The sequence below is a fragment of the Mus musculus genome, chromosome 6 (assembly GCF_000001635.26).
Source record: "Mus musculus strain C57BL/6J chromosome 6, GRCm38.p6 C57BL/6J".
In the NCBI taxonomy this organism is placed as follows: Eukaryota; Metazoa; Chordata; class Mammalia; order Rodentia; family Muridae; genus Mus; species Mus musculus.
In genome coordinates, this window is record NC_000072.6 from 118,693,950 (window position 1) to 118,712,054 (window position 18,105).

At 46.1% G+C, this 18,105-nt stretch overlaps 1 protein-coding gene across 51 annotated transcripts in view; it reads right to left on the reverse strand.

Moving 5' to 3' along the window:
• The window catches only part of Cacna1c (calcium channel, voltage-dependent, L type, alpha 1C subunit), a 610,145-nt gene that overhangs the window by 106,710 nt on the left and 485,330 nt on the right, over positions 1-18,105 (reverse strand). For 50 of the 51 annotated variants that reach the window (XM_006505443.4, XM_006505436.4, XM_006505438.4 and 47 more), the window contains 3 exons: positions 11,594-11,620; positions 3,684-3,844; positions 2,472-2,697 (listed from right to left, as the gene is read on the reverse strand). In XM_006505443.4, the coding sequence (XP_006505506.1) occupies positions 2,472-2,697; positions 3,684-3,844; positions 11,594-11,620 (414 nt within the window). Of the gene's footprint in view, positions 1-2,471; positions 2,698-3,683; positions 3,845-11,593; positions 11,621-18,105 lie in introns of those variants that run through there. The other variant, XM_030255126.1, reaches the window with a different exon arrangement.

The window sequence follows — 18,105 nt, forward strand, 5'->3', positions numbered from 1 at the left end:
TCAGTGTGAGCAGAGGCCATGGCTCAATGTGAGCAGAGGCTATGGTTCAGTGAGCAGTGGCTATGGCTCAGTGTGAGCAGAGGCTATGGCTCAGTGTGAGCAGAGGCTATGGTTCTTGAGCCGTTAAAATCCCTAGGGATTCTCACTAAGAGCTCTGCCTCTCAAAATGGCCAGAGTCCCTGGTACACACTTGAAGTCTCCTGACCTCACTGTCCTCTCCTAACAACAGTGATAGCACACACTGAACTGAAAACCAAGACCTCTGGTTGCCAACACTGAACTTATATGCAAGTGCATCTCACTGAAGTCTCAATGGCACTGTGCATTCAGATGGCTGCCCAGAGAATTGGGACGATAGTGACTGCTAGGATGCTTCCTAGGGTCTGGTGACTCATGCAGAGGAACACACTTGTCCTTGACCTGAAGGGACCAGTCTCCATCCTTGTTTCCTAACACAATCCAAGTGACAGGTTTAATGTTCCTATTTCCAAAGGCTGCCCGGAATGAAGACTCCTGAGGGATCTGGGACTTCTATCTGGAGAAGAGCAGGAAGACTCCCTCCTGCGAGCCCTAAGTATGTTTCTGTAAGTTGACCACAACATATATTACACTGACAACCAGATAGGTGTCTCAAAGGCTTTTATAAAATGATGCTCCTGGGGTCGGGAAGTGCTCAGATATTTTCCCAGTCAATCTCATTCTTTTATTAAAAGCGATGGTTGCAACAAGAAAGAATAGAATTCTGTTTTGCAGTGTTGTGGAGGGAGCTCAAGGTTATTACATTGCACCAGGCCTAGAAGAATGTGGAGCCTAAAATACTGACCTCAAAGACACAGAGAACAGGACAGTGAGTTCCCAGACAGGATGGAGAAGAGGAAGTGAGAGACCTCAATTCTCTCTTTCTGCCACGTGGGTCTCTGGGATTGAACTTAGGTCATCAGAATTGGGCGCTAGCACCTTGGCCCACTGAGCCATCTCAGAAGCCCATTTTTTCCTAATTTCTAAATTGTGTTAAAAACATATACAAAATTACCATCTCACTCACGTTTAAGCTTACAGTTCAAGGATATATTAGTAGGGTATAGTATCTATTTCCATGTTTCTTTACATCCTATAAAACTAAAATCCTGATCTTTAAACAGTAACCAGTAACCTCCTTCTTCCGTCCCCTCCCCTCTCAAGCCACTGTCGTGTTTTCTGCCCCAGTGATTCCAATGCTATGACCAAGAACTTCAAATAAGTATAATCAAAGAGCATTTTGCTTGTTTGTTTGTTTTTTTGTTATTTTACTCAGTCTCAAGTTCCTAAAGTCCATCCATGTGGCCCCACCTATAACAACTTCCTTTCTAAGGCTTAGTGGTATTCTGTTGGATGGAGACACCACCTTTAATTCCATCCATTTACTTGGGGGCACTTCTGCTTTCTGCTCTTGTAAATAATGTCATCATAAACGTGAGTGCACAAAAATCGCTCTGTAGTGCTGTGCATAGATACCCATAAGCCAAGTTCCTGGGTCACTCGGCACTCCCCTTGGTTAACTGACAATCAGTAGTTGTTTTTCACAGCCTCTAGACCATTCACCACACATTTCTAGCACAAGGTGGTCATCTTGACTGTTAACTTGGGAAAATTTAGAATCACCTAGGGTGCAAACCTCTGGGCATCTCTCTGAGGCTTTTTGCAGGGTGGTTTAAATGAGCGGGAAGACCAAACTGGAACGTGGGCAGCACCGTTTACATACTGGAGTGACAGAGAGAATATGAAGGAGGAAGTGAGCAGGCAGCAGTGCATCTCTCTGTTTCCTGCTGGCGCACTGTGCCGAGCCACCCGACACTCTGGGTACCACATCTTCCTACCTGGATGGACTCCGAGCCAGACAAAGCCTTCCTTTGTCAAGCTGCTTCTGTCAGATGTTTGGTCACTGGACTGAGAACATTTAGCTAATACACAGCGAGAGTGCCAGAGTCCCAGTTTGCCATGTCCTATTTTGTTGCCCTATTTGGTTTTGAATAGCGTCTCTAACAATGGGGCTGCCTACAATTTGGGGGAGCAATAAAGCTGACTGAGCCCCTTTCTTCTTGTCTAGGACTGATAATAGCACAGTGCCCAAAAGCAATCTCATGACCCTACACTTGAGTCAACACCAATGCTGGTCAATCCAAGGATAGGAGGAGACCGAATCCCTGTGCTTTCCTAAAGCCACTGGCTAGCTAGCTACCTACGAACTATCTACTAATCCAGCAGAATAAATGCAACCAAGTTGAGGGATAGCAGCCCACAGCCAAGGGCATTTCTGAGTGTCACACCTCCAAAATGAACCCCGGTTCCACTTGCTATATAACCAGAGGCTAGAGCTGAGGCTAGACCATTCCAGAAATTGCAGGTCTTCCCGCATCCAGCTTCATCCTCTCTGGCCTTCCAGCAGACTTCTCCTAAGTCTCACTCCCAAAGGGAAAAGAGGAGCCACATACCTGGTGATCTTGAAGATCCTGAGCAACCGCACACATCTCAGCACAGAGATGCCCAGGGGAGACATGATCTTCGTCTCCACCAGGATGGTCTCCAGGATGCCCCCACACACAATGAAACAGTCAAAGCGGTTGAAGAGGGACACAAAATAGGCCTGAAGACCCAGGCTGTACATCTTCAGGAGCATTTCTGCAGTGAAAAGGGCCAGGAGGGCTTTATTGGCTGTGTCTAACAGGTGTAGCAGAGGGGTGGGATCCAAGCCAGGAATGAAGAAGATAGAAGAGGAAGGAAAGAAAAAAAAACCAGTCACTGTCATAGCTGGAGAAAAAGACCCATCTCCTCCTCCCTCCTTCCCTTCTTCTCATCTACCCCTCCCCCTTCTTCCCATGGGACCCCTCCCAGCTACTTCTGGAAGAACAATTAGGTCCAATTTTCATCATCAGAAGCATATGCTGAGCATCTACTACACATCAGATGTTTAGCATATGTCGCCCTCCTTAGTCCCTATAGGAATTTGAGAGGCTTGCACTTTAAAAAAATTTTTTTAAAAAAACTAAACCCAAGCCTTTATAGATGAGACAGGAGACTCAGAGGGGTCAGTGACCCCTCCAAGCCAATAGCCAAAGCTTAGACCAGGCTATCTGCACTGTATCTTGTTATCACAAGACTGCCTCCTCCCAGGATCCCCATAACTGGAGCTGTATCTGCCTTACTCCCAGATGAGATGCTTAGACATGGGTTGTGTGTGTCTTCAGAGGGGTTCAGGCAGGACAAGGGCCTTAGGTGCCCCCTGGGGTTACTGTCCCTTGTCCAGCCTCTGTTTCATCCTTGCCTTTATCTTCTTATGGCCTGGGTAGAGCTACCTAAGGCTATAGAAAGGCCAGAGGAATAGAAAATTCCTTCTGGGAAGTTGGCTGCTGAGGGTCTGAAATAACCAGGTAACCATCAGCTCCAGCCTGCTATTGGGACTCAATGACGACTGTGATGGTGAGAGGCACATCATGTGCTCGAAGGGACACATCTGTTTATAAGAAGGGCCTGAATTTTAATATGGGGCTTCCAAGCTTCCAGGCCCTTGGACTTTCCAGCAAGGTACAGGCCAAGAAGCACCGGTTGGCTGCTTTCCTGCCAACCTCCCAGCAGCTGTTCGTTCATCCCCAGGACCCACAGCGGAGTTAACAAGAGTGACTAGGACAAAGCCAGGGGCTGCTCACCTTGCACTTCTGTGAGCCAGTGAGGCTGGTTGTAATGTTCGGAGGCAATGGTGAGGGTGTTGAGGAACACCAGGAAGATCACGAGCCAGTAGAAGACGTTGGACTTAACTGCTGCACGGCATTTTCTTCTGCAGAATCGATTCCACCTGCGCCAGTAGCGGCTGGAAAAGGCCAGGGAGGGAAAGCCAGGTCGGCTGGGAGATTGGAACTTCTGCTAGCCCAAAGCATACCAGGTGACATCTCCTCTTTCACTAGCTTGGCCTTACTACACAACCTGGTAGTGGAGTGATCAGGTCTCTCTCTACCAAGCTAACTATGGCCCCACTGTTTAGTTATCTATGTGGCCTTGGGTATATCCATCCTCCAGCTCTAAGCCTCAGTTAGAAACAGAGCAGGGTTAACATCACAGGATTTTTGTGAACATATGACACACAAGCCATTGGCATGCCCTTGAAGTTGCCCAACATGTGAGATGGCTTTTATTTTCTCAGCTGGGAATATAATTCAGCGTTAAAGCCAGGCACGTATAAGCCTCGGCCTTCATCTCTAGCACTGAAAGAAAAAGGAGTTTCCAACTATTTTGAATATATTTTAAATGCATTATCAGAAACAGAGTGGCAAGTATTGGGAGGAGTTAGTCACTGTTCTAGCATAGCGACATAACTAGTAAATGGTTACTATGAATAAAGACGTCTGTGGGCCTTGTAGGTATTTTAGGAACATCTCAGGGCTTCTCCAAGAGTCTTTAAGTATCTCTGCTAAGCATGTGTTACCTGATATGGAGGAGGAAACTAGAGGCCACTGAACCTGCCCAGTATCCTAGAGAGGCAGAGACAGAGTGATGCTCTCCCTAGCCCAACCCTCCCATTGGATCCTTATGGTCACAACAAGCTGAGGAGGAGGTTGGTTTGCATCAGAGATTCTTGACATTCATGGGCTAGTAGGATCTTACGTTTAGATTTTCTGTTTAGAACAAGGGCTACACTCCCCCTCCCCCACCCCACACATTACACAGAACTCCTAAAGCTCAGCTGAAGTCACATAGCGTTCTCCAGCACTTTTGGTCAAGGACTCTGTCAATGGTTTTCAAGTGTAGCTATGCATAGAACTTCCCAGCTGGCCACCTCTACCCTGGTACCTCACCTCATTGATAGATCAATCTGATTTACAACTGATTAACTGGGTGCTGGGTACATTCAAATACCCAAAAGACAGCACTGGAACTTTCTAAAGTCCCCAGCTTGTTCTAATATGCAATTATAGTTGAGAACCATTGAGCTGGATGATTCACAGAAACACCCCCATTTTATGACTCTAGGAGAGTAGGGCTTCACTGTTTGTCCCCACACATCACACTGCTCTTCTGGGGACTCAGAGGATGACGTATTTAACAGCTGCCTGGAATACAGTGGAGGAGTGTGGAGAGTCCGGCCACAGACCGCCAGGCCAAGACCCACCCACCACAGGAAGATTCCCACAATCAGATTTGATTTCAGAAAACCAGACATCAGCAGAGGCACACAAACGGTGAGCTTCTAGTTCAGGGAGGAACAAAGAAGACAGCTCGAGCTGTCTGGGTTAGGGATAATGTAAGAAAACTTTATCAGTGGTACAAAGGACATCAAGGACATATCAAGTAGATGTGGAAGCAAAGACAATGGGAGACTAGAATTCAAGACACAGAGAGGTACAAAATGGGTGGGGCACCAAAATGGCTGTCTTCTGGTCTGGGAATGGGGCACTCTCGGTCAACCAAAAGCCAGAGAGAGGTGTTGTGGGAAGGGGGAACAGCTGTAAGAAGGGCAGGGTACTTAGCTTAGAATATGGCTCAGGGTGGTGGCTGAGCATGTATGCAGAAAGATCACCAGGCACGCAGAGTCCCTGCTCGGGTGGGAAAGCAGGCAGGGGCAACTGCGGCAGAACCTTGGTGAGACAATCGCAGGTCTCTGCACTTTACCTGGGATCATTTCTACTTGTTCCTTTCTAGTCTCGGTCTCTAAGCAGGCAGGTAAGCTCCACCTGCAGCATCAGACACCTGCAACCTCATTCTGCAGTCCACAAGTGAACGGAACACTGATAGACCATGATTGGCACTGAGAAAAGGAACAGATTGAAAGTATCATAGCATGATTCAAAGTGGATAGTAGGGAATACTCAAAATCCTCCAAGATGTGTGTGTGTGTGTGTGTGTGTGTGTGTGTGTTGTCGTGGGCCAGGATACAAACATCAGCCTTCTATTTTAGGGCAATAAAATTGAACCACTCTGAATAAGTCTATGTCATGAGTGCAGATCCAGTCTTCTGACCAGAGACAATCACAGAAGCATGCAGTCGTTTCTCTGTAGAGTTTCACTGGAGGTACAATAGTTAAAAAAAAACAAAAAATGATGGCCTTCAGGGTCACATAGTTCCATGTGCAAGCATGCCAGGTGTGAGGCATAGGACTGGCTGTATATGTTGAATATTCAGTTCCCAAACTCAGCTCTCTGCTCCTTAAGGGAGACCTTTTTATATCATCAGCCCCATGCCAAGGGCAGATTGTATTTTGTGGTCCCAGGAGACAGAACCCTATATGAATGGTTCTCTCCACTTACCACATTGCCTTTTGGGATAGCTTGGCTTCACCTATGTCTCTAACACTATCATTAGAGTTTCCTCCCTATTGTTCCATGGAAAAATCCCGTTATCAAGACTTGACTGAATTCTATAGTGAGAATGGAAGAGCCAGGGGAAATCTAGGAACTTGAATTCTTCCCTGAGAATACCAGGGGGACTTGGGTTTAGGACAGATAGATTAATCTGGCCTGATCCATTGTCCACTGGATGCCCCAGCTTTGCTGGGGACACTTAGCTTAGCTGATGCTTTGTAGAGAATTCACTATGCACAGAAAAGATATCATGCAGTCAGACATTAGTCTGCAAGTCACTTCAGGTGCTTGAAGCATCTAGCCATGCCCCATGCAAGTGTGAGGATACAGGAACATGTGGAGGGACATGAGGCTAGAACAGAATCCCAGGGAGCCATAATGAGAGGTGATCTCTTGTGTTTGCCAGAACTTGAGACTGCATAGCCCCGTGTGATAAGGACACACCTCTACTTCTTCCTATGGTTATGAGTATCAATATTACAGAAGAATAAAAAACATGTCATTTGCAAAGATATGTTTTAAAATAGACGCAATACATACTGTGGAAACCACTGATAATTGCTATGCAGACTACAAAGCAGTCCAGGTTGCTTTTAACTACACAGGTAGAAAGTGACTTGGACTTAGTTTAATGCTGACAATCTGACCAAAGCCATTTCTCTCACATTTAGAAGTTGTGGACATGGGTTGTTGTAAAGTCTGGCCCATCACTTCACACCCATCTAGAACTGCTCTCTGTTCGCTCTGTTAAATGTTCCTGCTCCTACAGAGCCATTCTGGAGAGTCACATGGATTTGGGTCGTGGCGGGGATGGGAGTAATTACTATCCAGGGAAAGTATTTAAGGATAATTGTACATCTCCTACTCTTCAAATATAGTTTTGCTTGACAGCTGGTTCCCTGGCAACACACCCTACTATATAATAAATGTAATAGTTTATTAGAATGTGTAAATTTATTTGTATGTTTACATATGCAAGGAGGATATAGAAATTACATGATAAGACAGGGAGGAGAAATTTGCCTACTATCCATGTTCTCTTTGCATTTGCTGGAAGTCATTTACTCTAGAAATACAGAAATGGAGGAGGGGGAGGGGGAGGGAAGTGAAAGTACCACTGTGCCTAATTGTCTGTACCATTGTTCTCTGCTCCCTCGGCTCATTTTATCTTCATGCCCCACTCCCAGCACGGGGATTAGCAAAACAGAACACCCTCCCAACTCTAAAGGCTTCCATCTTCCTAGCTCCTGCCCATCTTCAGGGCTCAAACCAAACCCCAGCTTCTCTGCAGTGGACTTTCTACTCCTCTAGCCCTGGCATCTCTACAGAGCCTGTCTACATTACACATGTAGTTTATGCAGTCAAGAAACACTTAGTTAATGTCTGTTATGGACAAGGTCTATGGTTAAGGTTGTTAATATATCAACAGTTAAAAGACATAGTCCTTGTCAGCACAAGGCCCAGCCAGGGCACAGGGAAGAAGGTGATGGGGACTCTGCAATAGTGTCCCTATGTCACATTTTAGGCAGCCATGGAGGCAGCCAGAGGGCTTCCATTGCCTGGTAGTATCAGTGAACCTTTAATATTAATGGCTCCCAACTCTTCAATGAGATGATAAGATGCACAAGAGGCAGGGCCCATGTCTTTGTTACAGACCCACAGTATTGGGCACAGGTTGTGTGAGCCACAGTGATACGCCCCAGGTATACCTCCCTAAAAAAAGGCAAGGTTTAGAACCCTCCAGCCTCAGGAAGGAGGGTGGGAGCAGAAAAGGACAGTGTTCCTCAACTGTTTTCCTTAGCTTGCCAACACTGATAGGCCAAGCTGTGAAGACAGTGGACAGGGCACGCTAGCTGGTAGCTGGGATTAAGTTTCTATCTTCAACAGAACCGGGAACAAATGGCAGAGAAAAGAGATCACCAAATTAATTTTTTTATGAGTATGTGGCCTGAGAATGGGCCTTTAGAGATTGGGGCATGCTTGGGTTTTGTTTGCACCCAGTTGTTTATGGCAGAGTAGAAATGCATGCAGTGAAGTGGGAGGCAGATCTTCCTAAAGACTGGGTTAGGCAGTCCTCACACTTTGGAACCCCAAAAGGGAAAGGTTTGCTCCAAATTCTGCATCATTTGCTCAGAAAAACTCCAACAGGTCTCTGGATCAATGCTGCAGAGTGAGCCTTGAATGTGGCCAGTTCTTTATTTTCTTTTACATGAAAGTCTGAATTATCAAAATACCCAAGGATCATCTAATTTTTCTCATATGCCTCCCCGCTCCGACCCCAGCAAGCTATGTTCAACCATTCTTTCAAAATTAACTATGACTTTGTATCATCCAATCTTGTATCTAAAATAGGCCAATTTGAAGCTCAAATTCTATTACTGTCATTATTAAGTTGTTTCCCCAACTGAGCGAACTATTTAGGAAATGTTGATAATTTTCCTGGCATTTTCAATCCATTACCAGCCTTAGCTATTTTATAATCAGTTACCATCAGTACACTGAACGATCGAGGCTAGCCAGCTGCTTGTGCTATTACTCAGAACTTCTGGGGTCCCCTTGTCTGAGTGGCAGCTGCTAGCAACATGTGGCCAATCCAAACTATGACATACAGTAAAGATAATGCATATCTAAGTTGCAAAGTTGTAGGCAAAAAGAACGCAGACTATCTCACTAAAATGTGTTACATTAAGTCATGTTAAAATTACAGTGTTTTCACTACACTGTTTTAAATGAAAAGGTTTCATTTCCTGCTGTTCTTTTGTACTTCTTTGACAATGGCCATTAGGATAATTTTCAAACATGCACAGAAGCAAGTTCAGTTCACCAGCCAGGACCTGATCTGCAGGAATGCTAAGGCTATTCCCGAGCTGTGACTCTGGGCTTCTCTAAGCCCAGAGTCTACAGCCTAGGCTTGCCTACAGGTATCTTTAATGAGTGTGTCAACCAACTAAAAAGAAGCCATTTGCAAATGCAAGGTCATTTCTGTGCGTCTCTAGATTCGGAAGTGCAAGAGAGAGAGAGGCACCCTCGTCACCAAAGTAAGCAATTAGAGCCCCGTGGCTGGCAGACAGAGTGGACAATGCCCCAAGGATCAAAAGATTATAATCTTCAAGGACATACCTGACACCATAGATTTACCCAATTTAAAAAAAAAAAGGTTTTAGAGTTTCCTGATAACTCTGGAGTGGCCACCAATAGGGGGTCGTCTGGAGTCTCCAGATTGTGTTTATCCATTCATTTATCTATGATTACTTCATTTGCATGTAGCAAGAATAGAATCTGGGAAATATTTTTACTGCTCTTTTTAATCTCTTTACTATTACTATGTGGGGGCTGTGGAACTGTTCAGAGTAATACATACCTGTCAAATATGACATTTTGTTTGAGTGTCTATCAAATCTATTGTCTTTCCAAGACCAGGTGATCCATCCACCCATCCATCCATCCATCCACCCATCTATCCATCTATATTATTAAATCCTTATTATGCACCAGCTACTTCTTCACATGCGGGGATAAGGGAAAATCTAGAGAAAATTCTTTTGTTTCAAGATCTCTCTTTCACACAATAAAAGCCAGTACTGGGAGATCTGACCCCGGGTTTTTCCACTAAGGAGGCTTTGCTTTGAAAGAATAATAGGGGGAAGGAAGCCTGCACTTTCTAGTCTCAGTAGAACATGGGAGAAAAGATGTGTATCAAATTGGAGTAGTGTCAAATACTGGAGTCCTCACTTAATCTTAATGGTTGGATGTTGAGTGTCATGAGGTCAGAAGGACTTGCTTAGAAATACCTGTATGTCATAGGGTAGGGGCCAAGGGAGTTGGGGCTTGTGGAAAGGTCCTGCCAGGAATGTCAGTAATTCAGTTATCACTCTCTGGCTGGTTTACAGAGAGCTGGATGCAGTTAGGGAAAGGATATGCCCTGGGGATCCTGTTTTCCAGAGCTCATTTAGGGACTATGAGAGACATGAACTTTGTCAAGTGTGGGGAAATGGGTGGATCACAGAGCTTGGGGGTCAAAGAACAGAAGTAGAGATTTCAAAGGCTGGAGGAGTGTGGGGCTGGACATATGACATAGTAGTGTATGTCTAAACGAGATAGACCTGCCATATGTCATGCTAGCCCTTGTATCAGAGATGGTAAGAGTCAAGAGGATTTTGAGAACTCCAGGACCTTGCTCACTAATCCCTGATTCTGGGTTTGTGGCCCTCCTCCCCATGAGTGTCCAGATCCATCTTAGACAGGAGCTGCAGGAGATGGAACTCTTAGTGATTGCACACATGACCTTCAGGAACGGCTTAAAAATATTTTGGTGAACACCTCGCTGAACTAGTTTAGTATTCCTTACACTCCCACTACATATGCGATGAGGCTGGGGAGGCAAGAGTACATTAAGGAAAATAAATGGCCAATACTTCTGGGGGTGTCTAAGATTTGTAGAATTAAATCTGCATCCCCATCCTACATATACAACTGGGCAAGCGCTCAGGGGGCTCGAGGACTCAACTGTGGGGTAGCTAGGTATGTATGCACTGAGCAGATGCTAGTGTGCAGACCAAGTTCATTCAGGCTGCAGATGTTTGAGCCAATAGCTAGAGCATGCTAAGTGCTAGGACAAGGGCACGAGAAAGCATGTGGGAATGGAGGATGAGAGGACTGCCATTTAGTCTCCCTAGAGTGTGCTGAGGGTGTCAGAGATGCTGTAACCTTTAGCTGCCTGACAAGTCTGACTTTTCCAGGTAGACATAGATGGTGATTTAGGTGGCAGAAAAGCTCCACACACACAAAAAGTTTTACTGTGCAAGAGAGGAGAGAACATTTGGGAACTTGCAAGGAGCTGTGAGCCGTGGGAAGAAAGTGTCTGTGCAGAAATACAGAAGCTAAAGCCAAAGGCAGGTCACAGGGTGCAGTATTCTGGAAGCTTCTGACACCATCTCAAGGCACCGGCAGACATTCTGTCTGTAATCCTCAAAGTCGTGAAGTATGCCAAGTAATAACAAACGTTCTCACGTTTATTTTAACAGCCTTTATCCTATACAGGAGTTAGATACATCTGTCCTAACCTCTCAGAGCCCACCCAAGAGAAGCCAAGTCTCAACCTTTGAGTTAGTTCCCTTGACCAAACCATGAATCCCCAGACAAAAGGAAGCAGTTATATCCCCAAGATGACCCAAGCTAGTAGCAGTTACCTTGGTCATCCATAGTAGCTGGGGGGTAAGCTGGATGGGCAGAAGGGAAGAGGAGCGGCTTGCATCTCACTCACCTGAATTTGGATTTGGAGATCCGATGGCTGAAAGAGCAAAAGGAAATATTAGCAAAGACAATGAACTCATTTTCTTTCACACAAAGAGTGGTTAGCTATCCCAGGTGTGCACGTGGTGTGCGCTAGGACTACAAGCGGGCACTGTAGTCCCACTTTTGTTGGGTAAATTATATTGCTGCATCGAGAACACTCTGTCCATTTGGATGTGGCTGCCCCAGATGACATGTACACATCTAGTATCTTCTAAGCGTGAGTGATTCTCACTAGGGAGGGGGAGCACACAGTCCGAGAGGATTAGTATCTACCCACAAACTTCATAAAGAGCTAAGCACAATAGCCCTTGAGAAAAAGCCATGGCAGATGGTCAGCCCTTCCTGTAGACAGGAGGATCCCGGCACCTGAGAGCTGGAAGTGTTGACCTCACTGTGGTCTGCCAGGATCTCTCTCAGAGCTGGATTAGGAGTCGCATGCAAACCACAAAAGTCAGCCAGCGGGACATGGAAAGGCCATCGCTTCCCTGGCTCAGAGCCGCTCCTCAGATTAGGACAAATTGTCTCAGGTTCTAAAGGGACATGATGCATGCTGAAGTTGGGTACAACCCAGGGGACTATGGCAACTGTGGGCAGAAGCACAGGAAGGGTGTCCCGCTGACAGTTGACTTGAAGGATTGTTGCATGGCAGCGCCTTCAGGACAGTTTTGAAGCTGACTGTCAGTTCATCTAGGACAGATTCCAGGAAAGCTACACAGGGCTAGGAAGGGGGAAGAGGTCAAGAGAGAGGCTTGTTAATGAAAAGTACGGAAAAGGTAGGGAAGGAGGCAGAGAGGAAAGAAGAAAGAGAAAGGAGGGGAGAGGAGAATATGAGCAATTATGACAAAATATTTTGAGAAGGAACCCAAGCATTTGAAGGTACATGCCCACTTAATTTTGAAGCTAAGAGAAAGGTAAATACAGGCAGAATAGCATGTTGAGAGAGGTTGCTCAAATGGCCACGAATAAGACTGCCAATGTGCAGGTGACATGTCAACAAGGATGGGGAAAGTCTCAGAAAACCGCCCTCCTAGATGATGCGCTACCAGCAGCTAAGAGAGGGCAAATCTATCTTCTCCAGGGACAAGGTCCCTGACAGGTTACCGGACACCAGGTGGTTGGCCCTAAACACGTTACACATGAGCAACACTAGATGGACTCAGTGGGTTATATACTTACAAATATATATCAATAATAATTAAAGGTCAAGAGGTCATGAAATTGTGAGGAGTAGGGAGATATGGAAGGTATTGAGAGGGGAGAGGGAGAAGTGGGAATCGTGTAAATACAGGACTCATATATGAAATTCTCAAAACAAAGTAAGTTTAAGTAAAAAAAAAAAGATCACAAAGAACGGAATGCAAATGAGAAATTACAATGATCAGAGACCCTTGTAGGATGTTGGAAGGTGACTGCTTAAAGCCATGTTGTCCCAGTCAGGCAAAAAGCAAGCCACATTACGGAACAAGAAAACATCAACCCTTCTCGTTTTTTTTTTTTTTTTTTTAATTAAAAAAACAAAACCTGAAGATGTGACAGGTGGCAAAGCCATCGTGCATGAGATAATTATATCTCCGGGGCACTGAGAAGCTGAGCCAAGTGCCTTTATTGCTCTGAACTGTTAACTAACAACCTTTTTCCACCCCCAAGACTGCCTGCTAGGCTGCAGGGTTTAATCACAAGTTAACTGAGTATGTGGGAGGGGGACCTAGAGCCCAGGGCAGCATCTTTTATCTAGAGCCACTGTTTAATGGGGGAAGAAATGTTTGCTAGCTGCTAAATGGAGACAGGCGGACAGGTTACTCTCTGTGGAAGGATATGCTGAGCTCAGGGATGCTTAAGGATGCCTGGTTGGCTCCAGGCTTTCTTGCAGTCAGTCTCACGGTTGCCTAGAATCTTTCCCTGCTGCCGGTCTCACCTTTACTCTAGGTCCCATTAAGTCATGAGCAAAAGTGAGATCTTAGACACCCTCCACCCCCTCCCCCCACCAAGGAACTTGGAAATTCTCTCAAGGAAATAGATTTTTGATGTGGGATAAGGGAAGATCAGAGCTGACCAAATAGTCTTTCTTGTGCACATGGGGCCACTGCTTGGTGTCTTGCATACTCTGGGCCAAAGGAAATGGCTCATGAGCCTCTGGCCTACTTGGCTCCAAGTCTTGATGTCTCACCCTGTATGCTTCTTGTTGCTAACAGGAGCCTGTGAACATGATTTTAGGTTCTCTGTATCCAAAGACATTCATCTGTCTTTAATATAGGCATCCTCCCTTAGCCCAGCAGAGGCGCTCAGCACCTGCACATAACAGAGGAGCGCTGTCACTTAAGTGGGTCCCAGAAGAGCTGGCCTTAGAGCTTCCTGTAAGATTACCGGCTTTGATTCCTCGGCACTCCTTGTATGCAGGAGCAGTTAGCTACAGGACTTACATCATGAAATAGAAGGATACTGCTCACAGCCCCCATCTCCTGGCAGTAGAGATAGACTCTGTTTGCATCACTCTTTCCACTGTGGAGGAACGATCCAGAGACCACCGAGCACCTTAGCATGTCTGCTTCCTACTGACAATTGACATCAGTGCAGACCGCAGAGTCCTGAAAACGGCAGAATCCTCCAGCGTATCCAAACTCAACGGGCATTAGAAGCTTGCTTGGAAGTCTCTTGTTTTTTGTGTTTTTTTTTTTTTTTCTGTCACTCAGAGTCACGTGGAATGCCATCCCTACTTCACATCTCAGGTGGATTTGTTATAAGCAAGGAAGTGGAGGAGGTTAATAACTAGCCAGGGCATTGGAGATCCAGAATAAGGCTCTGGGCAGGGACTGGAGTCTCCTTATTCCCAGGCACTCACCTGAACATCTTAGGACCCACCTGGAAACCAAGAATTTTCTTCCTGACTTTGATATTCAAAAATTAAAGACAACGGCCAATCCATCCTTTCCCTTAGTCATTTGCTTTGCATTTATCATGATTTGGCAGATATCTGAACCTCTTGGGAGCTGTTTATACTCCCAGCTTTTCCTTCGTTTGAGTAATACTACCGGCTGTGGGAAAGGGTAGTTTCCTGAATTGTTCCTATTTTGTCTTTCACACAGTCAGACAGATAGCTGACTCAGCTTCCCTAACTCTACAGCTTGGTCACAACCCTGGATGAACAAGACTCCAACTATTTGATACTAAATATAGCTTCTCTCCATTTCTAGCCTGAACCTCCTTCTTGGAACCCAGGCTTGGCCCGTACTGGATCCTCTCACTTACCTTGCCTCTTCTAAGCCCCCAGACACATGAAAAGCCTGACTTCTAGCGTGCAGCTTGATCCTCCATGATGTCCAGGTGGACCTTGGCATAAGGCAGATTGCCCCCTCGGCTTTAAACAGGGTCACTGTGGGTAACCTCCCCACCCAGATTCACACAATTGATTTTTAGTGCTTTTTGGTTATAAAAAAAGTATCAAAAATATGTTTTAAAGGTGCCAAGTCCACATCGACAGTGTCAGTCTCCAGAATGTCCTGGGCTGCACAGCCAGTGATCCCATCTGCATCTTCCAGGCTAGCCATCACATTTCTGCAATATCTGCCCCCACTCTGCCAGAGATGATGGACCTTACAGTGATTCCCATGACCGACCAGTGTGCTCCTGACTTCACACTCTTTATAGAACCATAGGCCTGCAGAGCTGGAAGGAACCCTTCATGTCACGTGGGTCTCTGGTACATGATTTCTCAAACTCTAGAACACCTTATTCATTTGTGATCTTACACAGAGCTGAATATGGCAGAGATGGCAGTGGTGCTCTCTAACGTAGCCTTGGAAGGTGGCATCCAGCCTTGGCTTCTGCTGGAACCAATGGTCTGCCCTGTCTCTTTCTTGGGAGACAGGAGCTTGGCTGAGGTCACAGATCTGGGCAGAGGTTCTGATGTCAGCTCCTTTTCATTTTCTGAGGCGGAGGAACTCCACTTCCTGTGCTCAATTCCTCTGCAGCTTCTTTAGCCTCTTGGTTTTTGCTGGCTTCTCAGTGCCCTGAAGACCACCCTGATGGCAGTAAAGGGCCTCCCTTTGTTGCTATGGCAACCCTCCTTTACCTATCCTCTTCCCCCTTCCCTTTGCATGGCCTTAGTGCTTTGGTGGATTCCCTGCATTGGCACATTTCCAACCTTTCCTTGCTGAGCCTGGCTTCCAGAGTCAGAATATCCACAAATCTCTTAAAGCAGAGAGCTCCAAGGTACACTGACAACCAGCCCACTCTTTCCATCTCCACACTGCAACTCAACCATAGGCACCATCATCCCATCCCTGAGCAGCCACGGGTTGCTTCATTACTGCATCACCCTCTTTTCTATTGTCCCTAATGTCAAAGAGATCCTTCACAAGTTCAAGACTGACCAAGCCAACCTCTTCACACACCAGTCTTTTTTTTTCTTTCTTTTTTTTCTTTCTGGTTTTTGGAGACAGGGTTTCTCTATGCAGTCCTGGCTGTCCTGGAACTTACTCTGTAGACCAGGCTGGCCTCCAACTCAGAGACCAGCCTGCCTCTGCCTCCCAATGATTAAAGGCGTGCACCACCACTGCCCGGCACACCTCTGCCTTAAAACCATTCAGTAACTTATGCTCAGTAACAAAGACCAAGTTCATTGTAGAGATAGCAGCAGCCCTTGCCCTGCCAGCTGAACCACTCACCGTCCCTCACATTCATGCTGCCCCTGGCTTTTAGTATTTATATTCAGTTTTAGTTTTTGGCTTAAATTTCAATCCTTCAAATAACTTTCCTAACCTGCTCCTCCTTCTCCTTCAACAATTTATTTATTTTATTTTTATGACTTTAGACACAACAGAAGAGAGCCTCGGGTCTCATAACAGATGGTTGTGAGCCACCATGTGTTTGCTGGGACTTGAACTCAGGACCTCTGGAAGTGCTCTTAACCACTGAGCCATCTCTCCAGCCCACATTATAGGGCCTCTTCCACACTAGATGATTAGCTCCATGGAGTCAGTGTTACTTTGTTGGACGACTACCATCTCTACCATCCAACATAGGCTGTGTGCTGCCATGAAGGTTCTCATAAAGAGAACGTTCTTGACATCTCCCTCCTACATCTCCCAGCATAATGGTCTGTTTCTTCCTACTCTGGGTATCATATTCCCCAAGGTTTCATCCTGGTCTCCTTTCTGGCCCCATCTTTCTGAGCAAACTCTGTCCTATGACCTTATCAATGGGCTCAAATGCCAGTTTCCACCTCCACTCAGAGCTCCTCCCCTGCTCTCCATCTTGCACCTGTATATTCTCTAGGCTGGACCCCTCTTCAGCTTTGTTTCAGCCTTGTTATCAGTTTCTCTTACCAAGGCTTGGTGAGTCATTCCTTTGTCTCCTTCCCTGTACTGCACTGCAGGACACTGCAGCTACACTCTCCTACCACCCGGGCAACCTCTTTACCCCAGCCTTCTCCTTACACGCCGGTCCTCATCCTGACCTCAAGACTCTTAACTCAGAGCTTATAAAACAAGAATCTCTCTCTCTCTGCCCGCAGCCTGCTTCTTTTCTCGAGCCAGTTGACTGACGGGAAGAGTGGCAGTTTTAGCCATTGCTGTCTTGTTGGGAGATGGGCAAAGACTGCAGTAGATGAAGTGCGTGTTACAATTCTGGCGCAGCAATTGTATCTTTGGTATGCAGCGAAGATGTGCATCAACTTGGCTCTGCACAGGAATAAGAGCAGCCATTCCTGAATCATTGTTGAAGCCAGGAGAACACATCCTCCTAGGAGGTGACAGATAGACTAGCAGATGCCAGTTTCCCTCCACAGGGGATAATCATGGTTGCTTTCCAACAGCATCATGTACTCCTAAAATGCACTTAAGCAAGTTCCCAACGCCAGCTCCCCAGTCCCTCCTGGTTTATACTTTGGGCCATGTCCCAAAGCACTGTAACAACCTTGATGATCTTTTCTCTGAACTCTCCATCTCTAAAGTCTAGCAAACAGAAAGGCCTAGAACTTATTGACTAGAAGGGTCACATATGCCTGCCCTCATCATTGCTATCTGGGGCCACTTCTAGAAACCCAAGTGTTTATTTTGTACAATTCCAAAAGGGAGAAGTAGAAGAAGAAGATAGCAGGGAGCGCTGTTACAAATGTAATTAGCACCATATTTTAACAGCACTTGGACAATAATTGCTTCTTGATAATGCCGAGAGATCTGCAGTGCAGACTCCCTGGTGCCACTGCCAGAGTGAGTGATGTCACAGCCCCATGTACCGTGTACCCTGGAACCTGGCTGCGGTGCAGCTCTCTCTGCTCCCCAGCCTTGCTCACCTCCCTCTTGGCTCGCTCACAGGCACACTCAGATTGGCCCGCAGTTACGGTAGTGAGAAGGTTGGGTCCACGCAGCTGCGAGCATCGGTGAGTCACGATGCAGGGGAAGGCACATCATGCAAATGCTACTCACGGAGCATTTGGAGACATGTTTTATTTGGGCTAATCCTTCTCAGAGCTTTCTGTTT